The sequence below is a fragment of the Xiphophorus couchianus genome, chromosome 13 (assembly GCF_001444195.1).
Source record: "Xiphophorus couchianus chromosome 13, X_couchianus-1.0, whole genome shotgun sequence".
Taxonomy (NCBI): domain Eukaryota; kingdom Metazoa; phylum Chordata; class Actinopteri; order Cyprinodontiformes; family Poeciliidae; genus Xiphophorus; species Xiphophorus couchianus.
This window is the reverse complement of record NC_040240.1, coordinates 4,964,953-4,987,723: the sequence shown is the minus strand read 5'-3', so window position 1 is coordinate 4,987,723 and position 22,771 is coordinate 4,964,953. Positions and strand designations below refer to the sequence as shown.

At 42.3% G+C, this 22,771-nt stretch overlaps 2 protein-coding genes across 3 annotated transcripts; one reads left to right on the top strand and one right to left on the bottom strand.

The window, feature by feature from the left end:
• Positions 1–543: 543 nt before the first annotated feature.
• On the bottom strand, positions 544–15,868 carry ube2ql1 (ubiquitin conjugating enzyme E2 QL1). 2 transcript variants are annotated; one of them, XM_028036718.1, is made up of 3 exons: positions 15,440–15,868; positions 14,055–15,066; positions 544–3,548 (listed from the first exon to the last, which is right to left on the bottom strand). In XM_028036718.1, exons 2-3 carry the CDS (start codon positions 14,802–14,804, stop codon positions 3,417–3,419), a joined length of 882 nt encoding a protein of 293 aa, XP_027892519.1. In that variant the 5' UTR covers positions 14,805–15,066; positions 15,440–15,868; the 3' UTR covers positions 544–3,416. The 2 variants fall into 2 exon arrangements, with proteins under 2 accessions (XP_027892519.1, XP_027892520.1); XM_028036719.1 differs by having other exon boundaries at positions 15,591–15,868.
• A 2,044-nt stretch (positions 15,869–17,912) lies between these two features.
• On the top strand, positions 17,913–21,639 carry med10 (mediator complex subunit 10). The gene is made up of 4 exons (XM_028037192.1): positions 17,913–18,303; positions 18,390–18,473; positions 19,621–19,723; positions 20,969–21,639. The coding sequence occupies exons 1-4, from the start codon at positions 18,182–18,184 to the stop codon at positions 21,062–21,064; spliced, it is 405 nt and encodes a 134-aa protein (XP_027892993.1). The 5' UTR covers positions 17,913–18,181; the 3' UTR covers positions 21,065–21,639.
• The last annotated feature ends 1,132 nt before the right edge of the window (positions 21,640–22,771 follow it).

Here is a 22,771-nt window from a genome sequence, read left to right as displayed (position 1 = left end):
AACACAAAACTGCCATTTTTATTGTTTTTTTTTTACAACAATCAACTGCCAACAAGACAGACACTTTGTTGTTCTTTTAGCACACACCATTAGTCATTTTCTTTGGTGTTCCAATCCAGTCTGGTGTAGTTTCGAATACGATTGTTGCAATTCAGTAATTCCACATAATTCACACTGTTCCTAAATTACATATTCAGTCCAAAGGAACGTCTCCCCATCACTTGTGCAAACAAGATTTTTTTGTTCGCCCCCCACCCCACTAAAACGGACTGGTATGGTAAGACAGCTGCTCTGTTCGCACAGAAGACACAGCAGATCTCCACCAGGCTGGACAAAGTGGCTCATAAAAGCACAGAGGGCTGGTGCTTCCAGCCCTTTTCTCGACCGACGGGGGTTTTTAAGCTCTGCCCCTACCGAGCACAAAAGTGGGACAATGCAGGGGAGGCCGAGCAGAGGACACGGCAACCTGAAGTGGATCATTAAAATGCATGAAAGTTTAGCTCAGGACTCAGAATCAGAAACAAAACCACCAGCTCAGTTGGGTTTCAATAAGATGTCATTTTTATTGCACATTCCTGTTTGGTCTTGCAACGACCTTTCACCTTTTGAACTTTTTAAGACCTCGGTCTCTGACCAAACGCTTTCAAGCTAGGAGTGGGACACACACACACACGCACAAAAAAAAAACAAGTTGCTCGCAAGTAAGCGGATCACGGGTCAGATTCCCTTGAGAAGTTACTGATCCTAGATCTGCTGCTGAGGGTCGCCTGCGTCCAGGCCGTGTTGACTGCGTTACACTCGAGCCAAATCAGTGTGTCGATTAGGACCAACGGGGAAGGGGCAGTGGCGACGTTACGGAGGGGAACAGGAAGGAGCGAGTGAATGTGTTGCCCTCCCGTAATCTTGTTTCACCCCCAACAAAAACACACCTTCCCCCTATCGCACAAATACATTAGCTATCTTTTTTTGTTTTGTTTATTTGTTTACTTTTTTTTTTTTTTTGCTTGTTTCCTCTCATTTCCCGGTGACATTTCCTGCAACATGCTTCAAAAATCATCGTTTTGGCAAACCACAAATAAATTAAAACACAAACATTCAACACAATGTGACTTCTTTTTTTTTTTTTCCCATTCAGGACATTTAGAAAGAAATAGAAAGTCCATACAGTACAGGACTCAAAAAAAGAACAAACAATATTAATATAAATTAAAATAAAGAAAAGAGAAGCATTTGCATTTTTGTTTTCTCTATTTTTCTTGCTTTTTCTTGAAAAACGATATACAGTAGCTAGCTACCAATCACGTAACACATGCAGATATATTACAAATAGTCAGTTAACCCAGTTAGTTTCTGCAAACTACCAGTCTAAACTATGTCACAAAAAAGGTTTCTCATGGAACCAGCAAACACTCAGCTTTTGAGATATTTTGTTGTAACAATTACTCAGATTACAGTTTTGTCTGAAATTAAAGAGCCAAACTCGTAAAAAAACAAACCAAAAAAAAAAAAGAAACCACTAGCACGCTTTAGAACATGATCACATACCAGATGGTGTGTCTCTGTTGGCGTTTTTTTTTTTGTTTTGCTCACGGATGTTTGCTATCGGCCGCGAACCACGATTCAGCTCATCCGAACTTATCATTTAGCTACATCTTGCCACGAACAGGCCGCTCCCTCCCTCGCTTCGAAAGCGACGATATGTCAGTGCCCAGCGCGGGGCTTGACGTCCTCCGTCCTCCTGCTCTCGCTGCTCTTTTCTAATGACGGTCTGCGGAAATGTCAGACCAATTAGCGGCCTTTCCTCTGACATTTACCTGGAACGAAGCGAAACAGACCGGACCGGACGGACGGACGGACGGACGCTCTGCCCAGAAGGCCCATGACTGACACTGTGGCCGTACGCTTGATTTCCGACGCCTAGAAACTCCTTTCAAAAGGATGGAACTCAAGAACTCAACAGGTAGAGCAAATAAAACCCGTCGCTCAGCCGCTTTGCAAAGCCGCCTGACATTTTCCCAAGAGCAGCCGGCAGTGATCAAAGAGCTTCTTCTTCTTCTTCTTCCTTCCTTCCTTCCTTATCCTCCTTTTCTCCCCGCCGCATCAATCAGGAGTTCTCTGATGCATTCCTTCATTTAAAGCGCCGGTGAAACGCCTGTGTGGAGCTAAAAGGTTTATCCTTTCTTTCTTTCTTTCTTTCTTTTTCCTGCTAACATTTTCTTCTTTACACGAAGGGTCGACAGACATCGTCTACGGTTAAAACTCCACTCATGTGTAACGTAATGACACAGACAGCGGGACAAGACGGCTAGTGGTTTAGCTAAAGAAATTAGCGCTCCCTTCAAGTGGTAGCGTCAGTCGCAGTTAGCCAAGTGTTTCACCGTTTTAAAGGGTTGTCTCTTCGTAAACACACAGACACACTGAAGCCCGGCCTTCAGCTGGACCGTCTGGTATCTAAATCATGGGAATTACATCCTCCTTCCACTCCTACAGACAAGCTAACATGAATGTAGAGAGAGAACGAAAGAAGGTGACTGACTATCATTCTGTTTATCATACAAGGGCTTTGCATAAAGCAACGTGAGACTTTTTTTTTATTTTAAACCCATCTACGCAACACAGCTCTAAGTTTAGCCACAAGAGAAGGAAAGAGAGAGAAAGAGAAACAAAGCAAGTTAAAGAAGAAAGCGTAAGAGCACAGCTCCATGTAAATTACAATCGTTATGTTGCATTGAACCGTGAGCAACGGCACAGTCGAAAGCAAGAGAGGGAGAAAAACAAAAAACTAAACGAATGACGGAACAAGTGGGTATAAATGCCAGTGCAATGCCCGTCTATTAAACATTAACAGCTTAATTTGTATGTAAATGACCCGAGAGCTACACGAATGGTTGGTTGTAGCCAGTTCAGTGCTAAAGAGAGGACTGGCGAGAAAGATGAGTCTCCTTTATTCAGTAGTCTTTCACATGGTGTGGAAAAAAAAAAGTTCGCATATCCGATTTGTCCGGCTGCACCTACATAAGTGTGTGCTGGGGGGAAAAGGAAAAAGAAAAGAAATAAATAAATCCGATGGAAGTGACGCACATTCCCAGCTGATTTCTTTTAAAGTGAAACATTCATACACGAACACCCTCCTTGCTCTGCTGCCTCTTTCTGAGTTAGCAGAAAGATTCCCTGGACAAGACGGTGAAGAAAAAAAGCAACAAAACACTGCTTCTGTAGTAGTGTGGTAACAGTAATAATGAAAAAACGTTACCAAAAAAAAAAAAACGTTGCGTGAAACAGCCAATAGTGAAGATAAGTCATTTTTGAGTTAGCATGGTGTGTTGTTTTGCGCGTCGAGGCTAGCTTGTATTTTTTCTTCTTCTTCTTCTTCTCTCCGGCTAGCACGGGCGGGTGGAGGGATGGCGGCCGGATACTCAGCCGTCGGAAATGGGTGGGGACACCCAGCCGTACTTCTCGTGGGTCTTCACCAGGGACTTGAATGTGGCCTCGGCCTCTTTACGACTAAAAGCTTTCTTGGACTTTCCTGATTTCCTGCAAATACGGCCCTGCAAGACACAGAAAGAGGGAAAGAGGTTAGTAAAGTGTGGCGTAACAACGTTAGCACACGTAATTATGGTCTGTAGGATATTAGTATCACAGTCTAGACACATACACACTTTATATTTCCTGAACTTGAGCTTCCTTTAGTTGTATTCAGTGGTAAGGCTGGATGAAATGGCTACTTATGCCACGTTTCATATACCTCTGATGTCAAAAAATACCTTCGGGAGTCAAATTTAAGAATGTTCCACCTACGAGTTCAGAAACTGAAAGTATTTTCTCATTCTTCAGGTAAGTGACCTGTCTTTTCTTTTTTTTTTACATTCTGTGTTTTTCAGAGACAGTACTAAGCATTCACTCATGTAATAGTGCATGTATGCCAGTCAGCCATCTTGGATTGATTAGGAGATCAGAGTTGGTGTGCAACTGTTGACTTATTGGCATTAAAATGACAACTTCTGGGGACTTTTCTGTGAAATTTTAACAACTGTATTTTGGAAGTTTCTGACTGAAAAGGAATTTTTTTGTCAATCAAGCAGTACCAGTGGAGGCTAATTAATATTTTTGGTTTGTTTAGCTTTTTTTTATTTATATAACATCAAACAAGAAACCACGATTTACTCCATTTCAGCTGATTTTTAAAAAATGACCGAGGACAGGTTTTCTCCCGAGACCTGCTGCTGCTCCAAGGCCAACAGAATCAATGTCGTTTTAGATCCAGAGCTGCTGCCTGGAGATTTTAACGCCGTGCTTAATAATTATTGTCATTATTGATTACCAGGCCAAACATTTTAATTTAAAATAGATTAGCCGTTCTCCTTAGCATGTCGGAAACCGTTAAAATAATCATGATCTATCAGGGAGGTTTCCATTCATTCTGCAGTGGTTCAAAGAACGACAGTATGCCGGTTATATTTACACCAAAACAAGAGGCAACAAGTTAATTGCACACAGGAAACTTGATCACTCACGTTTTAAAAGATAAATAAATGAATTTCATCAGAATTTGCTCCCAAGTGAACTCTCCATAAAATCTATTGTTTCATCTCGACATCCTTGAAATAATTATAAAGAGGCAAATTTTACACTCCTATCAAACCAGTTCATAAACATTGCGAAACTGGTATTTCTTGGTGGTTATGTATTTTCCTCAATAACGGAGAAATTGGTAAAATTTCACACTTTATTTAACTCTATTCTAAAGAAATGATATTGATACGAATTGATCGGTACAAAACATTCGACAACAGACGTTTCTCCTTTTGGGTAGCAGAAAGGATGCTACCAAAAAGGAAGTCAAGAAAAGATTGAAATGGCTAAACCACAAAAATGGCGACAGGACGAAATGACCCGTATGCTTCTTTCCAATCACTGCTAAGTACCGCCACTTTCTGGAAACAGACAATTTAAAGGGAAGCAGGAACTCAGCTTTAAATGGATAAAAAGAATCGATTTGTTCGAACTTCAAAGAGCACCTCACGTCAGAACAATCGGCATTTGATATCTTGTACGCCGTCAGTCGAAAAGAAATATGGCTCCTTTGTTTAGCGACGTTGTCATACTCCTGCTGGCAACACAGGACAGATTTACAAAGAACAAAAAAAAAAAAAAACAGGCCACACAACGCACATTGATGAAGTTAATGGCGAATGCTCTGCCGCAGGGAGAGAGATGTTGACAGAAGGAGTAGCCTGAACGCGGGGCTGACCGGCGCCGGATCAATGTTTAAAAGGCAGAGAACGAGCTTTTAAGACGTCAGCTTCAATCAGAAGCCAAAACCAGAAGCAGCCGCTGCAATAATTGATGGGAAAGCCGTACACGTGTGCACAAAGCAAGTCTTCCCCTGCTCAGTGCAAAAAGCGTCGCAGCGTCTGACTGATGCATTTTCGCCTACCGAACTGTAGCCTGAGACTAAGAATATACATGAGGGAAACATGAATTCAGCAGAATGATGAGAGCTGCTGCTACCGGCGGTTTTAAAGTCTTCCCTGATGAAGCCTGCGTAGGCGGGCCAACAGGAAAGGAGACAACTGTCTCCGTGCTGCTAGGAGACATCTATGGCCATGACAACAACGCTCTGATTCACACCAGCAGCCACAGTTTTGCATGTATTTAAAAAAAAATCACCTCTGCGCATTTGAGTTTCTTTACGCTCGGCAGCATTTACAAAATAAATATAAAATACAAATAATACTGCGTTACAGTAAGTCTTTCTTCTGTTGGATTTGTTTGTAGGAGTGCAGGAACGCTGCATCATTTCTCTTCGCCAGGCATGTTTTCTTTTTTCTGGCCAGAGGAAAGTGGCGTCGAGTCTTTGAGCCGAAACCAATACTAATGAAATTTCCTCAGAGGTTAGGTCCTCTGCATGCTGCAGTGCGGTGTGGCGCGGCGCAGAGCAGCAGCAACCCCGTATCATCACACATCGCCGCGCACTCCTGCGCTGCCACGTACAGGAGTCAGGGAAGGAGGCGTCACTCTAAACCCACACAAAAAGGTCATAAACTACTATTGAGGCGTTTTATTCTCCCATTAGTTGTTAAAGAAACACGTCTCTGGAATGAGCTGCGCTGGATTTGTGCTCAGTTGTGTAAAAAAAGACTGATTTTGTTTGAATATTTACCTTTAAAATGTGCAAATGTGAACATCTATGAACCGGAGCTAAAACTGCCAACAGATAGAGAGAGCATGTGCAGATCCTTTGTGCAGGATTCTGATGACCCATTTTTTTATTCGCAGCAGGGAAAACAGTTCAAATGACGTAATCTGGTTTTCTAGTGATTTTTGTGTTTGAATTTGAGCTGTGATTCCACAATAAATAAAAAAGTGTCAAAGATGACCTGAGAACATATTTAGGTCAAATCAAAACTGGTAACTTCTGTCCAGATCTTAGATTCTGAAGCCTGAACCCTAAACCATGACACCTGCTCTTGACCTTGAATACAAACTACATTCATGAGTTGCTAAAGTGCATCTTATAAATGTTAGAAAAACATTAGTTGAGGTGAAACTGTTAATTGGCTCTCCAAATACCTTCTAAGTGTTTTAAAGCATTAAAAAAAAAGGAAAGCTCTGCTTCAAGAACAAACAGAATAGCAAACAGGTCAGTAAGTAAGGGCAGTAGCAGCACCTTTTATTTTGAAATATAAGCCGTATTTACGTATAAACCTTTTATGTCACACCTGTTACAATACATTGTTTAAAGTGAAAGATGCACTTTAAATTATGTTAATTGCTGTTGTGAAGTCAAAGGATCTCATTTGGAAAGGCTTTCCTTCACACATACATCATGCATTCCTGAACTATGTCGGGTTTCACACTGGGGTTGGGTATTAGATCTGGTGAAACGTATGTGAGCAAAATTTAGCTAGATTTGACAATTATAATTTGCCTGAAAAATCCAATATTTACTCCATATGCTCTGGGCCAGGTGGTGTTATAGAGGGAAAAAAATGCACCACCCACTGAACATTTAGGACATCAGATAGATAGATAGATAGATAGATAGATAGATAGATAGATAGATAGATGTCTATTATGTGAAACCTAACTGAACAGTGAATGTCTGTTAATTAAAATGTGATTTTAGGACTTTATTACCATGATGCAGCGAGACACTTCATGGAATATTCTATGGCCATCTGATGGAATACCACTGTGCCCTAATATGTCCCTGCTTGGCTATTTTAGGCCAAAAGCTACGCAGCGGATAAAAGGGGATGAGGTGCTAACGGAATGATCTGGAGATTAGGGCTGCAGTTTCCATTCTTGTAGCAACGGTGGCCTCATTTTACCGCAGGGCTTAGAGACTCTCGCATACATCCCAGCCAACCCGTCTCAGCAGCGCTGAGCGTGGCCTATTAATTCTCCGGTTAGATAGTCCATCAGGGCGATTCAGGTCATTTAAATGTGGAGTTTTGAATCATTAAATGAAACCAGGTGAATGCACAGATCGGTGAGTAATGTCACTGCGGACAGTAAGACAATTTCTGAAGCCTATTAGCGCTGCAATGACAAACAGTAGGATTTTTTTTACGTCATTTGTTTTGAAAAATAAATGCATGACTCACTGGGTGACTCATTCAGACAGACATTATATTGCAGTGGTGCTTGTGTACTTGCTTTGTGGTCCTACTTTTCATAAAGTCACATTAAATGGCATCGTCGTTTTTTCTCAAATGGCCCCCCCACAGGTCCGCTAGTCGGGGGTGAGTGGGAGGACCGAGGCTGTGGATGGTGCTGTTAGGAGTGGCTTGGAGGGAAGAGGAGCCACTGTGTAGCCTGTGCTCCAAAGACTGGAGAAACGAACGAAAGGTAAAAGGACAAGCAGAAGACACCAAAAGTCAAGTTCATCTGATCATGTAAAACCTAAACAACATGGGGCCACCTGTCTTTAAAACCTGCTTAGCCTCAAGTTGAGGCTGAAAAATGTTGATTTAAATGTTTGATGCAAACGAATCGTAAACCTCAAAATGACAGCCCGTTGCCTCCTATTACAATTATTCTGATATCTTACTATTAAAGAATTAGAACACCAGTGAACCTGATAAAGGGTTCGAGTTGATAGGCTTTGATTTGTCCAATTTACGAAAAAGCCAAGCACCTGTTTCTGCATCCTAAAAACAAATTCCACCACAATTAGCCAGAGTTTGAAAGAGATGGTAGGTGGAATACAAGGTGTGTGTGAGTTTGGGTGCGCAAGTGTGTGTTGTGATTCAGCGAACGCCCCAGGCGGACGCTGTGCCATGCCAGTGTTTATCCTGCTCAGCTAAGCGCTCGCTCATTGAGAGGGACACACTCTAGTGTAGAGTGGCTGTTGGGTAATCGTGTGAATGGAGATCAGTCAATGGGCTGGGCAGAGCAGGGATGGCCCCAGTGCATGTTGGGAGGTAGCTCTTGGGGTCGGGTTGCATAATGTGGACATGTGCTCCCGGGGTCGGGATACACAGATGCCATCACGAGTTCAGTAACTCTATGGTTCTGTCGGATGCTCATTCAGTGGTAAAGAGCCGTTTTCTTTGAAATAAAATTCATAGCATGAAAAGCAAAACAGTTGAAAAGGGAATCAAAAACACGAGTGTCATTTTTTTCAACTTCTATTTTCACATCGTCAAATGGATATTCTTTTTGCAAAAACAGTCCTAACTCAAGGTGTCCTCCAGATTTTACAAACAAGGCCTGTAGATGTCATCAGAAGGTAAACACTTTTGATATTAACTCTGCCACTCAGAATAATTGTTTAAAACATCGCTCTGAAACCCTGAATGTCTTTCAAAGCATTCCAACATTGATAAAAACTGGACTTTTTAAGTCATGTTAAAAGTCAGACCTGGTTGTCCAGTCTGATCGAAGCATCTGCCACATCCAAACCGAATTTAAACGCGGACGTCATATTCACATTTCGCTTTTGAGTCAACTTTAAATGTTGTTTAGATGGAAGGCAATGTCATCTTTTCTGCAACATGTCAACACAATTTTGTTTGCAGAGGAAAGGTCCTCTAGGAAAACCAGTTTTATTGAAAGACACCATCTGTAGCTTCCTGATAAGGCACGTTTAATTATCCCTGTCGTATCCAGTTTAATCAAGAGAAGTAAAACTGGCAGAATATGCACTAAATTTAGCCTGATCAGATACTGTAGTCACTCTATCACCTCTTGAGGATTATTGCCACCACTATCCATTTATCCGGAAGCTACATTTTTAGTATTTTGAAGTGTGTTTAGTGCACTATACTTAAAAAAGAAAACCGACTACATTCAACCAATTGTCTACACCCTCTGGTCCTTGAAGGGCTTCAGGGTGTGGGACCCGGAGTTCAGCCTGGACAGGTCGCCAGTCCATAATATGTTCACAAACACACTTAAAGATAACTTAGAGTGACCAATTGAACAGTCATAATTTTGGACTGTGGGATAATGCCAGAGCAACCAGAGAGAACATATTCGTGCAAGAGAAGAACAAGCAAACTTCATACAGAAGGACCCTGGGTTGGAATTCAACCCAGAACCTTCTTGCTGCAAGGCAACATTGCCTCAACTATGTTAAACTCTAAAAGTCAAGACTGAATTTGCAAAATTTTGTCCCCATGATAAGGTGCAAATCTTAAATCATTGCCATACAAATCTAGAGGCTTTAGTTTTAGACAGTGGGATCTGACATATAAGTATGATTTTCAGCTACACCATACATACTGTATGCAATCTGATAACGATATACTAGGTGATTTTACGCAATATTGTACTACCATCAAACTATTGCATGCCAGTCTTAGGCTTCAATAGTTTGTAAAGATATGTAGCTTTAAGGAAACAGTTATTCAGTATCACCTTTTGATGAATTTGATACTGCAGCACATGCATTTTGATCACTGACTAAGCCATGCTGCCACAAATGTTTGTAACGTACCAAAATAAACTATGGGATGTTATATTCACCACACCTAAGTGTTACTGCTACGTAAGTTTACACAACTGTCACTTCTTAAAGCGTTATACTTTATCTCATGCTAAACCGTGCAAATGCCTAGTCTGCACCAATGAAGATTTACGAACTGAGCTCATTCGGAACTGTTTGACCAATAATTATACCCTGTACGGACACAGAATGAGGAATGTTAGTTACCCCCTTCCTACCAATACAAACACACTATCCATAATGACAGCACATTCAAATTGACATGTACTTAAATATGCCAACATATGCGGCAGTCAAAAAAAAAACTACTGTGACAGCCGAATTAATTTAATTTCCGTTGAAAACATTCATCCAAGCACCAAGCCATTTTTACGCCTGTCTGACATTTCTCGAGTCAGTGGTTTGGAGTTTAAATGTGCTACATAAAAACTCTATTAGGATCTGTCTGCAGTAAAGAGTGACAAGAGAGGGGAGCTGGTTGCACCGTATCAAATTAACTATTGCGCAACTCCGTACACAGGTGTATCGTTAAACACTTGTGCACTCACAACAAGGCAGCAGCACAGATCGGATTACCAAATTGGATTGTGTTACGAAGACACCTCGGCTGTGTTTGTGCTCCCCAGACTGGAGGTTTCTACCTTCTGCACACCAAAAGGGGGGCGTTGGGACCTTTGTTTACCCAGACGCAGGAAACATAATTGGGTTCCTAACCGGAAGTTAGATACCCGTCCACAGACATCAACACGTGGATGACCGTGCGTGCGTCTGCTTGCGAAGGGACTGTGTTGACTCTCGACTCGGCGCTGTGTCACCACATGTATCCTCTCACACTAAAAATAGGCAGGAACTTTCTAAATGGGCAGCATCACTATTGTTACATGGAACCTGTGGCCAAAGGCAGATAAATATATCCTGTGTATCCAGGTATATATAGAGCTGCGTGTGCTCGGTCAGACATGATGCATGGGAGGCGAAAGCATCGCCTGGGTAATCAGGACACAGTACATCCCAAGTGCTGATGTAGACACGTCAACAAAGAGATGAAGCAATGCACACACGCACACACAGGAATAATTCATCAATATTGTTTCCATTAGCAAAACAGAGAAGAAGGAAGACGCTGTACCATAATTAGTGATTGCTCCAGAGCTGCTAGCTCATCTCCTCAAGCAGCAAGTCAAGATCAACGCACACAAACACTCGCGCACACATCTTTCTCGCTCTCTCTGAAGTGGGCACAGCTTCTGCATGACCTCTCTTGAACACACGTGCTTTCTGGCCACAGATGACTCTGGAATAATGCTGCGTTATGTCACCAAAGCTCTGTGGGATGGTGGGGGCAGAGGATGGGAGAGTCTCTGTGACACTTTCTGTAAGATCTAACACCAAAGCACTCAGAGCAAAGCAAGGGAGAAAAAAACCCCTAAAAGAGCGGTCTCAGCATGAAATTATGGCAAAAAACATGTCCGTTTTAAAACGCGGCTTTTGAGCGCGAAAGTCCTTGCTGACATTTTCACCGGAACTGCGGAGCTGCTGCTGTGCACCGCTGCCAGCACTCAGGGGATATGAAAAACAGATTTGGCAAGATTACATAATCCAGTCAGCCTAAATCACAGAGGACAACCGTAGGCTACATAGCTGCTGTCTGTACGCCTCCATCTGTCTCTCCGTCCATCGTCACGTGTTGAATAAAATGCTTTATTTTAGCCTAATGCTAAGTGCGAATGCTCATGAAAAGCGCGGTGGAAAACCGCAGGGGGATGTTTCTGTGTCATGGCGGCGGGTCTTTGTAGTCAAAACCTGCTGATTTATGGAGGTGATGAGAGGAGAGCCAGCATGGATGCACTGCATGAAATGGCTGCCATAAAGTCACAGAAATTTACTATGTGCTACAGTTCTGGCTTTACTTGGAGGAGAAACAAGACCTGAGTAGTGTGTAGCTACCTGGGGTTAATAAACTGAGCTACGAAAGATATACACAGTGTCTTAGAAGCAAACATGTTTGACTTATTTTAAAGTGTAATGGTAAAGTCATACTCGTGATGATACTCTGAGTTTTTAAGACAAATTTGTCTCAAAGGAAAGATGTCAGAAATAAGGCTGACTTAAGCTGGTTGTTTATTTTTGAGTTATAGCTTGATAAATTAATACCTGGGTGAATAAATTATTCAGTTTAGTTCCCACATCTACACTGATGTGGGTACCCTGAACGTTCAGAAAACCCTGAATGTGGAGAACAGGGGAGCTAATAGCAATATTTATAGACTTATGTAAAAATGCTTTTTTTTGTTTGTTTTTTTTAAATTATTATTATTATTAAAAACCCGTCAAAATATCGTACCCACCTGTTCTGCCCCGGCCCAAAATATATTCTGTCTCCTAAAAAAATCGTTGAAAAAAAACTTTGGTGCTATAAAAAGATGGTTTGTTTAGGTCAGACATTTATCTAAATGGCTAAATAAGCATTTGCTAACCAACCATATGAACTGACTTTTGGTGGGTCAGTTCACCCTTTTGCCAGTTTATACCTCCATTTCCCGGGTTCATAATAGAGACGTCTGGTATGGGAGGTATTCCACTGACCGTACACCAATTCACAACCATCAACAAGATGTTTTGTGACCACTTTGGCAGCTGGAAAACAAATTGATTTTATCCAGTATTTTCCATAATCTACTACAAGAAAATATGACTTTATGAATCCAGTGAATATTATCTACCACCAGTGGGTCATCAGTTAATTTGGTTTGAACAATGACCCTAATCTGAGAAATTTCATAACAGTCAACAGACCTACTTAGATGGAGATCAGAACCACAATATATGGAAATAGCGTGTCGTATAAACTCTTCACAAAAACTAAATTAAATAATCAATGACAAATAAATTGTCTCTGCACATACAGAGCTATGAAATGTTTCGTAAATAGTACAATCTGGGAATAAAAATGGCAACCAGTGGGTGCAAAGTTGCTGATGGGGCAAACTGACCCAGTGCCACGTTCTGAGTACACTGCAGGAACTTGAAAATATGAACTGAGTATTTTAGTTTCCGCTTAAAGTTGTATCTAATTTAACCTAATATAGGTCATGAAATGCAGTATTTTGCTGTTCCATCACAAGTATATTGGGTGGTCCACATGTGACGACAGCTTGCAAAAGACTTTGTCCATCTGGTCAAAGGATTCTATTCAGGGGTGCCTCAAGGTGGCCAGCTGGGGCCCCTGATAATCTCAGTGGCACCCCAGAGCGAAAAGCTACAACAGAACTTTCTGTGATCATGTAATGTCATCACATGGTAAAGGCCAGGTAGGGAGTTTGTCAGTTACTACCCAACATGCGGATTTTTCATTTTGAAAGCTTTTGCATGTAGGTCACTTCAGAGTCACTGTCAATGGAAATTGTTTTTATTAATTGTAACTTATTAAATGATGTACTCGCTAACTTTAAATGTATAAGCCATATTATACTTATAAGACTGTCTAGCTGGAGGGCTTAGGGTGGCCATTGACCCCCACATTGCCCTGCCTCGATGGCCCAACTTGGTTATATTGTGTCTGAAAATAGTTTGATGCCTAATTTATTTAAGAATTCCAACCTGAACTTATCAAACCTAAATGTTCAAGCTCCAATAAAGCAACATCTCTAAAATCAAACCAATAAAATCTCCTGATATTAGATTTTGGGTTTTGTTGTAACCTCTGCAAGATTGTTAATGTCCCCCTTGTGGCCAACCCTAAAACCCATCTAACTGGCATTGGCTTTGTATTTATTGGTGATACCAAAAGGAAACGACCAGATGGGAGGCAATACAACGGTAAATAAAGGGGCAGTCTCTGAATGACACACAAAACAACATAAAAACAAATAAACTTATCAAAATGCACACTCGCCCACCTTAAAATCATGACGCACACCACACTATCTGGCTGACCAATAAATCCCTAGGGTTTGCTCTTGCCCTCTCTGGTCTTAAAAAAATCCATTCAAAGTATAATTTTCGCCTGAATTCCTGACCGAACTGCCCCCATCCTGCCTTAGAGACGATTAATGTGTCGGATGGGCCGCCGAACGCTCTGAGCACCGACCCCGCTCACCTGTCCTTTTACAAGGCTGGCAGCGAACTGCCTCATCACCGCCTCCACCGTGTAGGCGCTGGACCACCCGCGGGGGGTCAGCAGCTCCATGCAGATGGCCCCGCCGTCCAGCACGTAGCCGTTCTCCAGGCGCGGCGTGAGGACCCGCATGAACGGCGGCGAGAAGGGGAAGTTGTCGGGGAAGGTGACGTTGAGCAGGATGAACTCGGTGCTGGTCTCCTTCATGTCCTGCCACAGCGCCGAGTCCTTGTCCACCTGGTGCAGCTTGACGTTCCAGTCGAACAGGTTATCCTCTACCAGCTCCACCGTGATGAAGTTGTCCCCTAACCTCCGGATCTCCTGCAGCTCCTTCATCAGGCGCCGCGTCCGCACCTGGGTGCAGTGCTGCCGGTGAGGCGCCAGCGGCGGCACGGAGGAGGCGCTGGGGGCTTTGCTTCCGCCGCCGCTCCCTCCTCCTCCTCCGCCACCACCACCACCTCCTCCTCCACCCACCGTCTGCTGCTTCTCCTTCGCATCCTTGCCCTGCTTGTCTTTGCCGGCCGGCTTGTCCTTGCCGTGCTGGTCCAGCTTCCTCGCCTTGATCTCCGGGGTGCTCAGCAGGTTGGTCTCGTTGGCGGTCTGACAGTGTTTGTTGGCGTTATTCTTCTGGTTCCCCTTGGTCCCCTTCAGCGAGCCCTGGTGGTGCTTCGGATCCTCCGTGTCTCGGTCGTGCAGGCGGATCAGACCGATCTTCCGCAGTAGGGTGGCCATCGTTTGGATAGACTTCTACCTCTCCGCTTATCCGCCCCCTGTTCCAGGGGCGAGACTCGCTCCTTTTTGAGTCAGGCACAACCTTTATGGATCAGAAACCTCTTGTGGGTTTTTTTTCTCTTCCCCTCTCTCTTTTCTTCCGCAGTCCACCCCCCCTCCTCTCTCTCTCTCTCTCTCTCCGTTAGCTGTAGCCTCTGGATGAGCGCACAACCGGAGAGCCTGGGCCGTTTGCGTCTCAGCGCATCGTCTCGACGCGGTTCATCTGTAGGCAGAAAAACAGCGTCAAGACAATTAAATCCACTAATAACACCAAGCAGAACATCCGAGCTGACCCGCCTTCCTCGTTCACATAAACCGATCGGACATTATGACTGCAGTTGTGTCACGATAGGACGATGCGTTCCGCAGAAGCAATTAGGTGATAATCCATTTCTACAGGACGGTGTGCGCTTCATCATCAGCGCGTACAAAAGGAAAAAAAAAAAAAAAATCTAAGGAAGGTGGTGTCATGGTTACAGGAAGGCAAAGGAACATAATTAACGAATGTCTACTAAAAAAAAATGCCGATAGTCATGTCAAATCGATCACGGTTAAACAAAATAAATAAATAAATAAATAAAAATCAACGCCTGTACCTTTGACAAATCCACATCAGGCCTATCATCTAATCAGTTCAATTGCCTATAATCAAGTTGTCCGCTCTTCTTTTCTGTGTCGCTCCGCCTCAAACACAACCAGCACTTTAAAAGCAGCAGTCCGGCAGATGGAGAGGGGCTCTGAGGTTACCGAGGTCCGCTGAAATCCGGAGAATGCGTGGCGACCCGAACTACAGCCCGGACAACGATCCCGCGGTCCTGCGTGAGTGTGTCGGTCTCTCTTCCTCTCTCTCTCTCTGTGAATATATGTATATGATGGAGGGAGGAATAAAAGGTCTCCACCATCCAGTGGACCTGCCGTCGGCGAGAGCTGCAGTGATGAAGAAGAGAAGGAGGTAAAAAGAGAGAGAGGAAGAGGAGGAGGAAGTTCGATGTGTGTGTGCAGCTGCAGCAGCTCCTGCTTTAATGCAGCCGTGTATGAAACACACACACACACACACACACACACACACACACACACACACACACACACACACACAGTACATCCTTCTCTTCTCCTTAGCAGCGTCTGTGCTCACCGGTGGGAGTACTGCCTTTCAAAATAAAAGCCTTTGGGTTCCTTTAGAGCCTGGAAAAGGCTGGAAGTAAATTTAAGGGTTTCCAGGCAGGGCTGTCCGCAAGTATTTTGGGGCAGTGAGCAGATTTCAATTTGGGGCCCAACATGTTAACAGCAGATGACATTTTGGTGTGACAAGTTACTATTGATTAGAACCTTACAGGAGTAGCAAGTGTATGAGCGCCGATCACTGTCTCTTGTTGCCGATCACCAAAACGATCACCTGTATCTCACTTCGCAGCCTGTGTGTGCAGCTCATCTCCTCTTTCCTCCACACTGCGCGAGCGCAGCAACAAATTCTGTCGTGAGGAACTGTGTAAGAGTGTAAAATTACCTCGGGGGTGAAGCATGTAAAAATGCATCAACAGAACGAATCTATTATGATATTTTTAAAAAACAAGCACTTGAGAGAGTTTGGCTACATGGAGGCTCAATGCAAGGAAAAAATGACATCCGGAGCGGCCAGATAGCAGGTAAAGCAGCGCACAACTACCAACACTCACCCGGATTAGCATCACGGGTCACAAAGCTAAACAAATAGCCCGAAAAATAATTCATGTCTTCGAGCTGGTGGTAAAAGATGTTGGTTCTGCTCTCGCTGTTGAACCGCCGCTACGCGCTACTGGGCGCCGTTTCTGCTCCACCCTGAACGTCTTTTGATGCAACCTGCATTTGACTTTGAATGAATGTTTCCCTCTTTTACTAGACATTATTTGATATAGGCAGTGTTGAGAGACTTATTTGACTCGTGTATAATTTAGGGTACAGAGAGCCTTACTGTTAAAGGTTGGTTAACTGGTTGCAGGTTTTTCAGTTGTTCTTTTGACTGAGTAGCTGCTGTGTAGTGCCTGCAAGTATGTTGCATGTTTACGTTAATTAGGTACATTTATTACCAGATCATTTTTAAAATTTTGGCAGATCACATAGTATCATTTATAACTAACGTGAAAAATAAACAGTCAATCCAGGCGATCGGCAAAGATACCATGGGTGATCCGATACCATGGGTGATCGGTATCGGAATCGGCAGCAAAAAAAATTGGAAATGGAAATTTCTTTAGAAAATAATCAACTTGACAATTTAGCTGACAGTGCAATTTTCTGTTTTTTGTTTCGTTTGTCTCATCTATTCAAGCATGAAGTGTGTTCAAAATCCATCAAGGGGCGTGCCGTGGTGGCGTACGGGTTAGTGCGACCTATATTTGGAGGCCTTGAGTCCTCGACGCGGCCGTCGCGGGTTCGACTCCCGGACCCGACGATATTTGCCGCATGTCTTCCCCCCTCTCCTTCCCCGTTTCCTGTCAGCCTACTGTTGTATAAGGGACACTAGAGCCCACAAAAGACCCCCTGGAGGGGTAAAAAAAAAAATCCATCAAAAATAAATAAAGTCAAAATATTTGATTGGATATTCCTTAAGGGAAATATGAATCATGTCTTCTAACAACAGTAATAATTGCTTATGATTATTAATTTTATGAAGGATTCTTCATTAATGGAAAAAAATATGGACAATCCTGAGTATCCTCTTTGTGAGACTGTTATACAACATGAGTGTCTTCAGTCAGAGGCTTCTTCAGATGCCCTGTAATACTGACTGCTACAGGCAATCATTCCAGCCCACAGCTGTCAGCAACTCTTTAGTAGCCTATGAGTTACAACGATATTTAATTTCCCTCTGGGCTTAATCATATTAATTAAGTATTAATTTAATTAGTAATATTAAATGTGTTTAATAAAATGTCAATTCTGAATTTGGTTGAAACGCCACAGAATATTTCATAAACCCTGTACACGTCATTTCTTCTTTTTTTTTATTTAGCGCTGTAATATTAACTGAGGTGCTTTTTTTTTTTTTTTTAAAGCATAATCATTTCAAATGTGTTAAATCTAAACTGCACCCGTCTCATTAATAAAGGGCAGCCCTTCTCTCAGGCGGCGCGACACTTTGCGACACAGTACGACTACCCTTTACCACTTGTTTCCGAGGTAACACGATTGCATAGACAGCCGGCTCTCAACAGCGACTGGCTGGCTGCAGACCGTAAAGCGCAGCGGCGTTCTGCTTGTCCTAGCTTAGGTGGCTAAACAGTAAACACCCGATAATTTAGTGGCGGCGTTTCTGACACGTCGCTGTTAGAGACGGTTTATTTGTTAAGAGCATAAAAATGGCTGAAAAGTTCGACAGTCTCGAGGAGCACCTGGAGAAATTCATCGAGAACATTCGACAGCTGGGAATCATCGTCAGCGACTTCCAGCCGAGCAGCCAGGCGGTCCTGAACCAGAAACTGTGAGTTAGCTTCTTACTAGCTTCATTTAAAGACAGTTGCGGTAAAAAGCTGCATGTTGAGCCGCTCCATTCACCTCTCCCTCCAGGAACTTCATGATATCCGGACTACAAGACATCGATAAGTGCCAAAAGCAGCTTCATGACATCAACGTCCCTCTGGAGGTGTTCGAGTGAGTCATGCAGCTTGTTCTGTTGTACATTGTTACAATTCAGCTTCCTTTTTTTATATACAAATAGGGGGGGGGGAACAAAACCTTTCTTACTGCGGCGCAGTTAGCACCTGTGGCGCTGTGTAAAACCACGCCGAACTCCATAACAAAATTAGCCAATTTAAGATCATAATCACTTTCTGGTGTTTCTTTAGATCCAAATGGAACATAAATTTATTATTCACCTCTCATACCAGTAAATAAACATTCAGCCTTCGGATGTACGCAAAACCTCTACTAAATGGATGTCCGTTTTGTTCAGGAAGAACAAAACGGACATCCAGCCTCTCACCATCAGTGGGACCTGTGTGGAGAGGGTCCCAGTGTTCAGGTTTCTGGGCATGGAGTTGGAGGACAAGTTAACCTGAAGCACCAACACCAAGGAGCTGTTGAAGAAGGCACAGCAGAGACTGTACTTTCTGAGAATACTCAAAAAGAACCGTCTCCCCTCAGACCTGCTGCAGGCCTTCTATCACTGCTCCATAGAGTGTGTGCTCACGTACGGTCTGTGTGTCTGGTACGGCAGCAGTACATCTGTGGACAAGAAGGCTCTCCAGAGGGTTGTTAGGGCAGCAGAGAGAACCATAGGCTGCCCCCTCCCCACTATGGAACAGATTTACACTTCCAGGCTCCACAAGAAAGTCTTGGACATTTTAAATGACTCTTCACACCCTGGCCATGGTCTCTTCCAGCTGCTGCCATCAGGCAAGAGATACAGAGCAATAAAAACCAGGACAAATCGCCTAAAAAACAGTTTTTTCCCGATGGCAATCATGGCACTAAATTCAAAGGCATAAGAACTTCTGCTCTTGACACCACTTTGTTATAAATGTAAATTCTGTTGCGACACCTCCAGGCGCTGCAACCATCTTCTGATGTCTGTTTATTTCTCATTTTGTACTGTTCATTTCTTTATCTTGGTATATTACGTATATACACATAACCTGCATCTTAACTCGAGTCGAGCAAATCTCAATCTCGTTGTAATCTGTCGATGACGATGACAAATAAATCTTATGTTATCTTATCTTATCTAAATTCATTAAGTTTGTGCTTTATCTGTACCACTTCTTACCATGATTTCATGTTAAACCCTGTGTTTCCAAAGGTACATCGACCAAGGCCGAAACCCACAGCTGTACACCAAGGAATGTCTGGAGAGAGCCTTGGCAAGGAACGAGCAGGTCAAAGGGAAGATAGACACCATGACGGTAAGAGATTATAGCGAGGACACTGACCTGTGGGAAAAAACCTGCAAAGGTCTGGGATTTGATGTCAGTGTTTTCCAGAACAGGATAAGTATTGAAAAAAGCAGGGCATGGAAAGTATTTGTATTGAATTTAATCTCCAACAGTCACGTCATCCACCTGTCTACACATCTGTTCATCCTACAGAGATGTCTTCTCTTTTTTTTTTTGAGTCAAACTATTAAAGTAATGGTTAGAAACTGACTAAATGAATGTAAAAATCTGTAAATGGTTGTCAACCATTTACTCACATGTTACTGTGCCTGTTTATTTCAAGTTTTATTTTATAACTTATTTATTTCTGAGCATTCTGGGTAGTTTTAAATTGCTAAAATAAGAACTTGAGTGAATTTTACAAACGAGAATTGGGCACAAGAGTAAAAAAAAAAAAAGAAAGAAAAAAGTTACAACACATAGTTGAATTTTTTTAAAAACCTCTTTGCCACAAGATTAAATCACACATTCAAACTTGATCCTCTGTATGCTGACATTTAGTTAACTGTCATCAGACCTTCAACTTAGCTGTTTTGTAGCCATCGACTGATCCAAATACTGAAATAATTGAGTCTTTACTTGACTTTTCTTGGCAAAAACGTAGAGTTCTTAGAGGCTGATTAGGTTAAAAATATATTAGCTTGTGCCAATTCCTCACCACAACTTCTAACATTATTCTTGTCATTGTAGCCAATGAAAGCAGGCTGCTGGCATCGCCTTCCCAAAGTAATTAGTTATCCGATTCTGGCTCCAAAAGGTCACAAAAACAATGGAATTGTCAAGACAAAGCATGTTTTATACATTCTTTTTGGCACATTCCACTTTGTAAGTATGTTGTAATTTCTCCTGACGGTGGATCTCACATACATTATGCTTTCTGCTCAAATTAAAATGGCAGAAGGAGGAGAGGACAATCAAAACCACAAAGATGGAAAAAGTTTAAGAGGTGAAATGACCGTCACCCATGGCAACGGCAACAGAAAACGAGCTTAGGAATCAAAATGACATTAATTTCTGTTTAGACTCCAAAACTCTGGTTTTTCACAAAATCTATAAAGTCCTTAAACGAATCTGACATTCCTGATTATGCTGAGAGAATATCAACTTCTCACCCGAACTGTCACTGTCTTCATTCTAAAATCACCAGGATTTCTAGATCACCATTATTTCATCTTCTATTGTTTTTTTTTGTTTGTTTTTTCCTTTGCGCTGTAGAAATTCAAGAGCCTCTTGATTTCCGAGCTCAGCAAAGTTTTTCCTGAGGAAATGGCCAAATATAAGGACATACGTGAAGAAGATGGGCCTTCCTAGTGTCTGCAGCTCACGACCCTCTCCCCGACCTTCACCCTGTGACCCCTCCTGTATGGAAGGTCTGAATGAATAGCCCACAGGCTGTGTGTGATGAACGCTTATCATTTCTGCTAAACGTTGCTGAAGGTCGTAGGTCGGAGCAGAACCTGACCCCGCCAGCCATTACCTTCTTGTACATTGAAACTTATTTAAAACCATTCTTATTGGAGAAACGTCACTTTTTTAACGCCTTGGCTGTGTTGTGAGAGTTTGAACTCATTTTCTTAAGTTTTACAGAGAGAAAGGTTTCAGAGTTCATTTCTAAGTATTAGGGAAGAGACTCCATCTGGTTCACAAACTGTATATTTATACCTGTATTTTTTTAGTTGTGCAAACTCATGAGATTTTGTGTCAAGCTCAGGATACTAAAGGCCATGGTGATTGAATGGAAATGTTTTTTTTGACAATAACTTTGTGCCTCAGCGTACAATTTTTGTCACGTGTTTATATTGTAATGTTTAATAAATCCATTTTTTTGTACGTTGAAACAGTAGCATTTGTAAAGTGTAAGAGGAAATAAATTCTTTGAAGATAAATTGGATCTTTTCTTTAACCGGAACATGTTAATTAGCTTTACTACATAGTCTGCAGCTTTGTAATGAGCTTTAAATGATGTGAACCTTGTCTTTAATCAAAAGTAAAATAAAATGTAGATAACGTAACTGTGAATTGAAATTTTAGAAGCAATAGTAATAGCATTTGTGTTTGTGTATGATTATACATATTTTTACTGAAAATGATCATACTTTGAGAATATTGGCCCATGTCTACATGAAAGTAAGTTTTTTTTACATTTCCAATTGAAGAAAAAACATTTAAAATATATAATTTAAAAAGACAGGACTTCTAGCTGTGCAGATCATTTAAGAAATGTTCAAGATGTTATTTAAAAGTTTAAAAAAAGAGGCACTGTACCCTACACAGATCTGCCTTTGACGTCGTTGGGATCATTCGGCTCAGGTTGCACCTTGTGTGAAACTATATCCGTCCTGTAAAAGTCTGCAGCGCTGAAACAGAGACGCACAGAGATAGACGAGGCTGCGTCATCCTGTTGGTAACAGTGCAGTGTGCCTCCACCTTAAGGGATTAACCACAGCGTCAGCTTCACCTGAGGCCTGATACTCTGAGACAGGAGGAGGAAAATGAGCCCTGTTATTGCCTGGTGACGTACAAAACCCTTTTTCACATTCCAACCACAAACCTCTTTGTATTCTATTGGGATTTAGTATTAAAGACCAACACAAAGTTGTTCCGGAGGAGAAAATATTGACATTTCTCAACATTTTTTCGAAACAAAAACTGACATTTATATATATATATGAATAACGTATCCTTTATTTGGAGACTAGAGTTGACTAGTGTAGACAACTGCCTTTGTAGGTCACCTCATAATCTGCCTAAATGAATGGGTTGAGCAATGAGAGGATTAATGAAAGAAGCAGCTAAGAAGCTTATGTTCACTCTGGGTGAGCTGCAAAGATTCACAGCATAGGTGAAACTATCAATACAACAGTTAGTATCCACTCACTACACAAGGAAAAGTGGTTGAAAGAAAGCCATAAGACATGCAGTTCACCAAAAACCTTGAAAGAAAGTTTAATTGGTCTTTCTGTCACTACCCAAAGCTCGCGACCATACCACAGTAGGAATGTAGATCGACAGGTAAAT

Bases quoted from the DNA above. Each gene is read 5' to 3' on its own strand.
- med10 (XM_028037192.1), top strand. From the start codon at position 18,182: ATGGCTGAAAAGTTCGACAGTCTCGAGGAGCACCTGGAGAAATTCATC. The intron at 18,304-18,389 runs GTGAGTTAGCTT...CTCTCCCTCCAG, and splicing joins GCGGTCCTGAACCAGAAACT to GAACTTCATGATATCCGGAC. The intron at 18,474-19,620 runs GTGAGTCATGCA...GTGTTTCCAAAG, and splicing joins GTCCCTCTGGAGGTGTTCGA to GTACATCGACCAAGGCCGAA.
- ube2ql1 (XM_028036718.1), bottom strand. From the start codon at position 14,804: ATGGCCACCCTACTGCGGAAGATCGGTCTGATCCGCCTGCACGACCGA. The intron at 3,549-14,054 runs GTGAGCGGGGTC...TGTGTCTTGCAG, and splicing joins CCAGCCTTGTAAAAGGACAG to GGCCGTATTTGCAGGAAATC.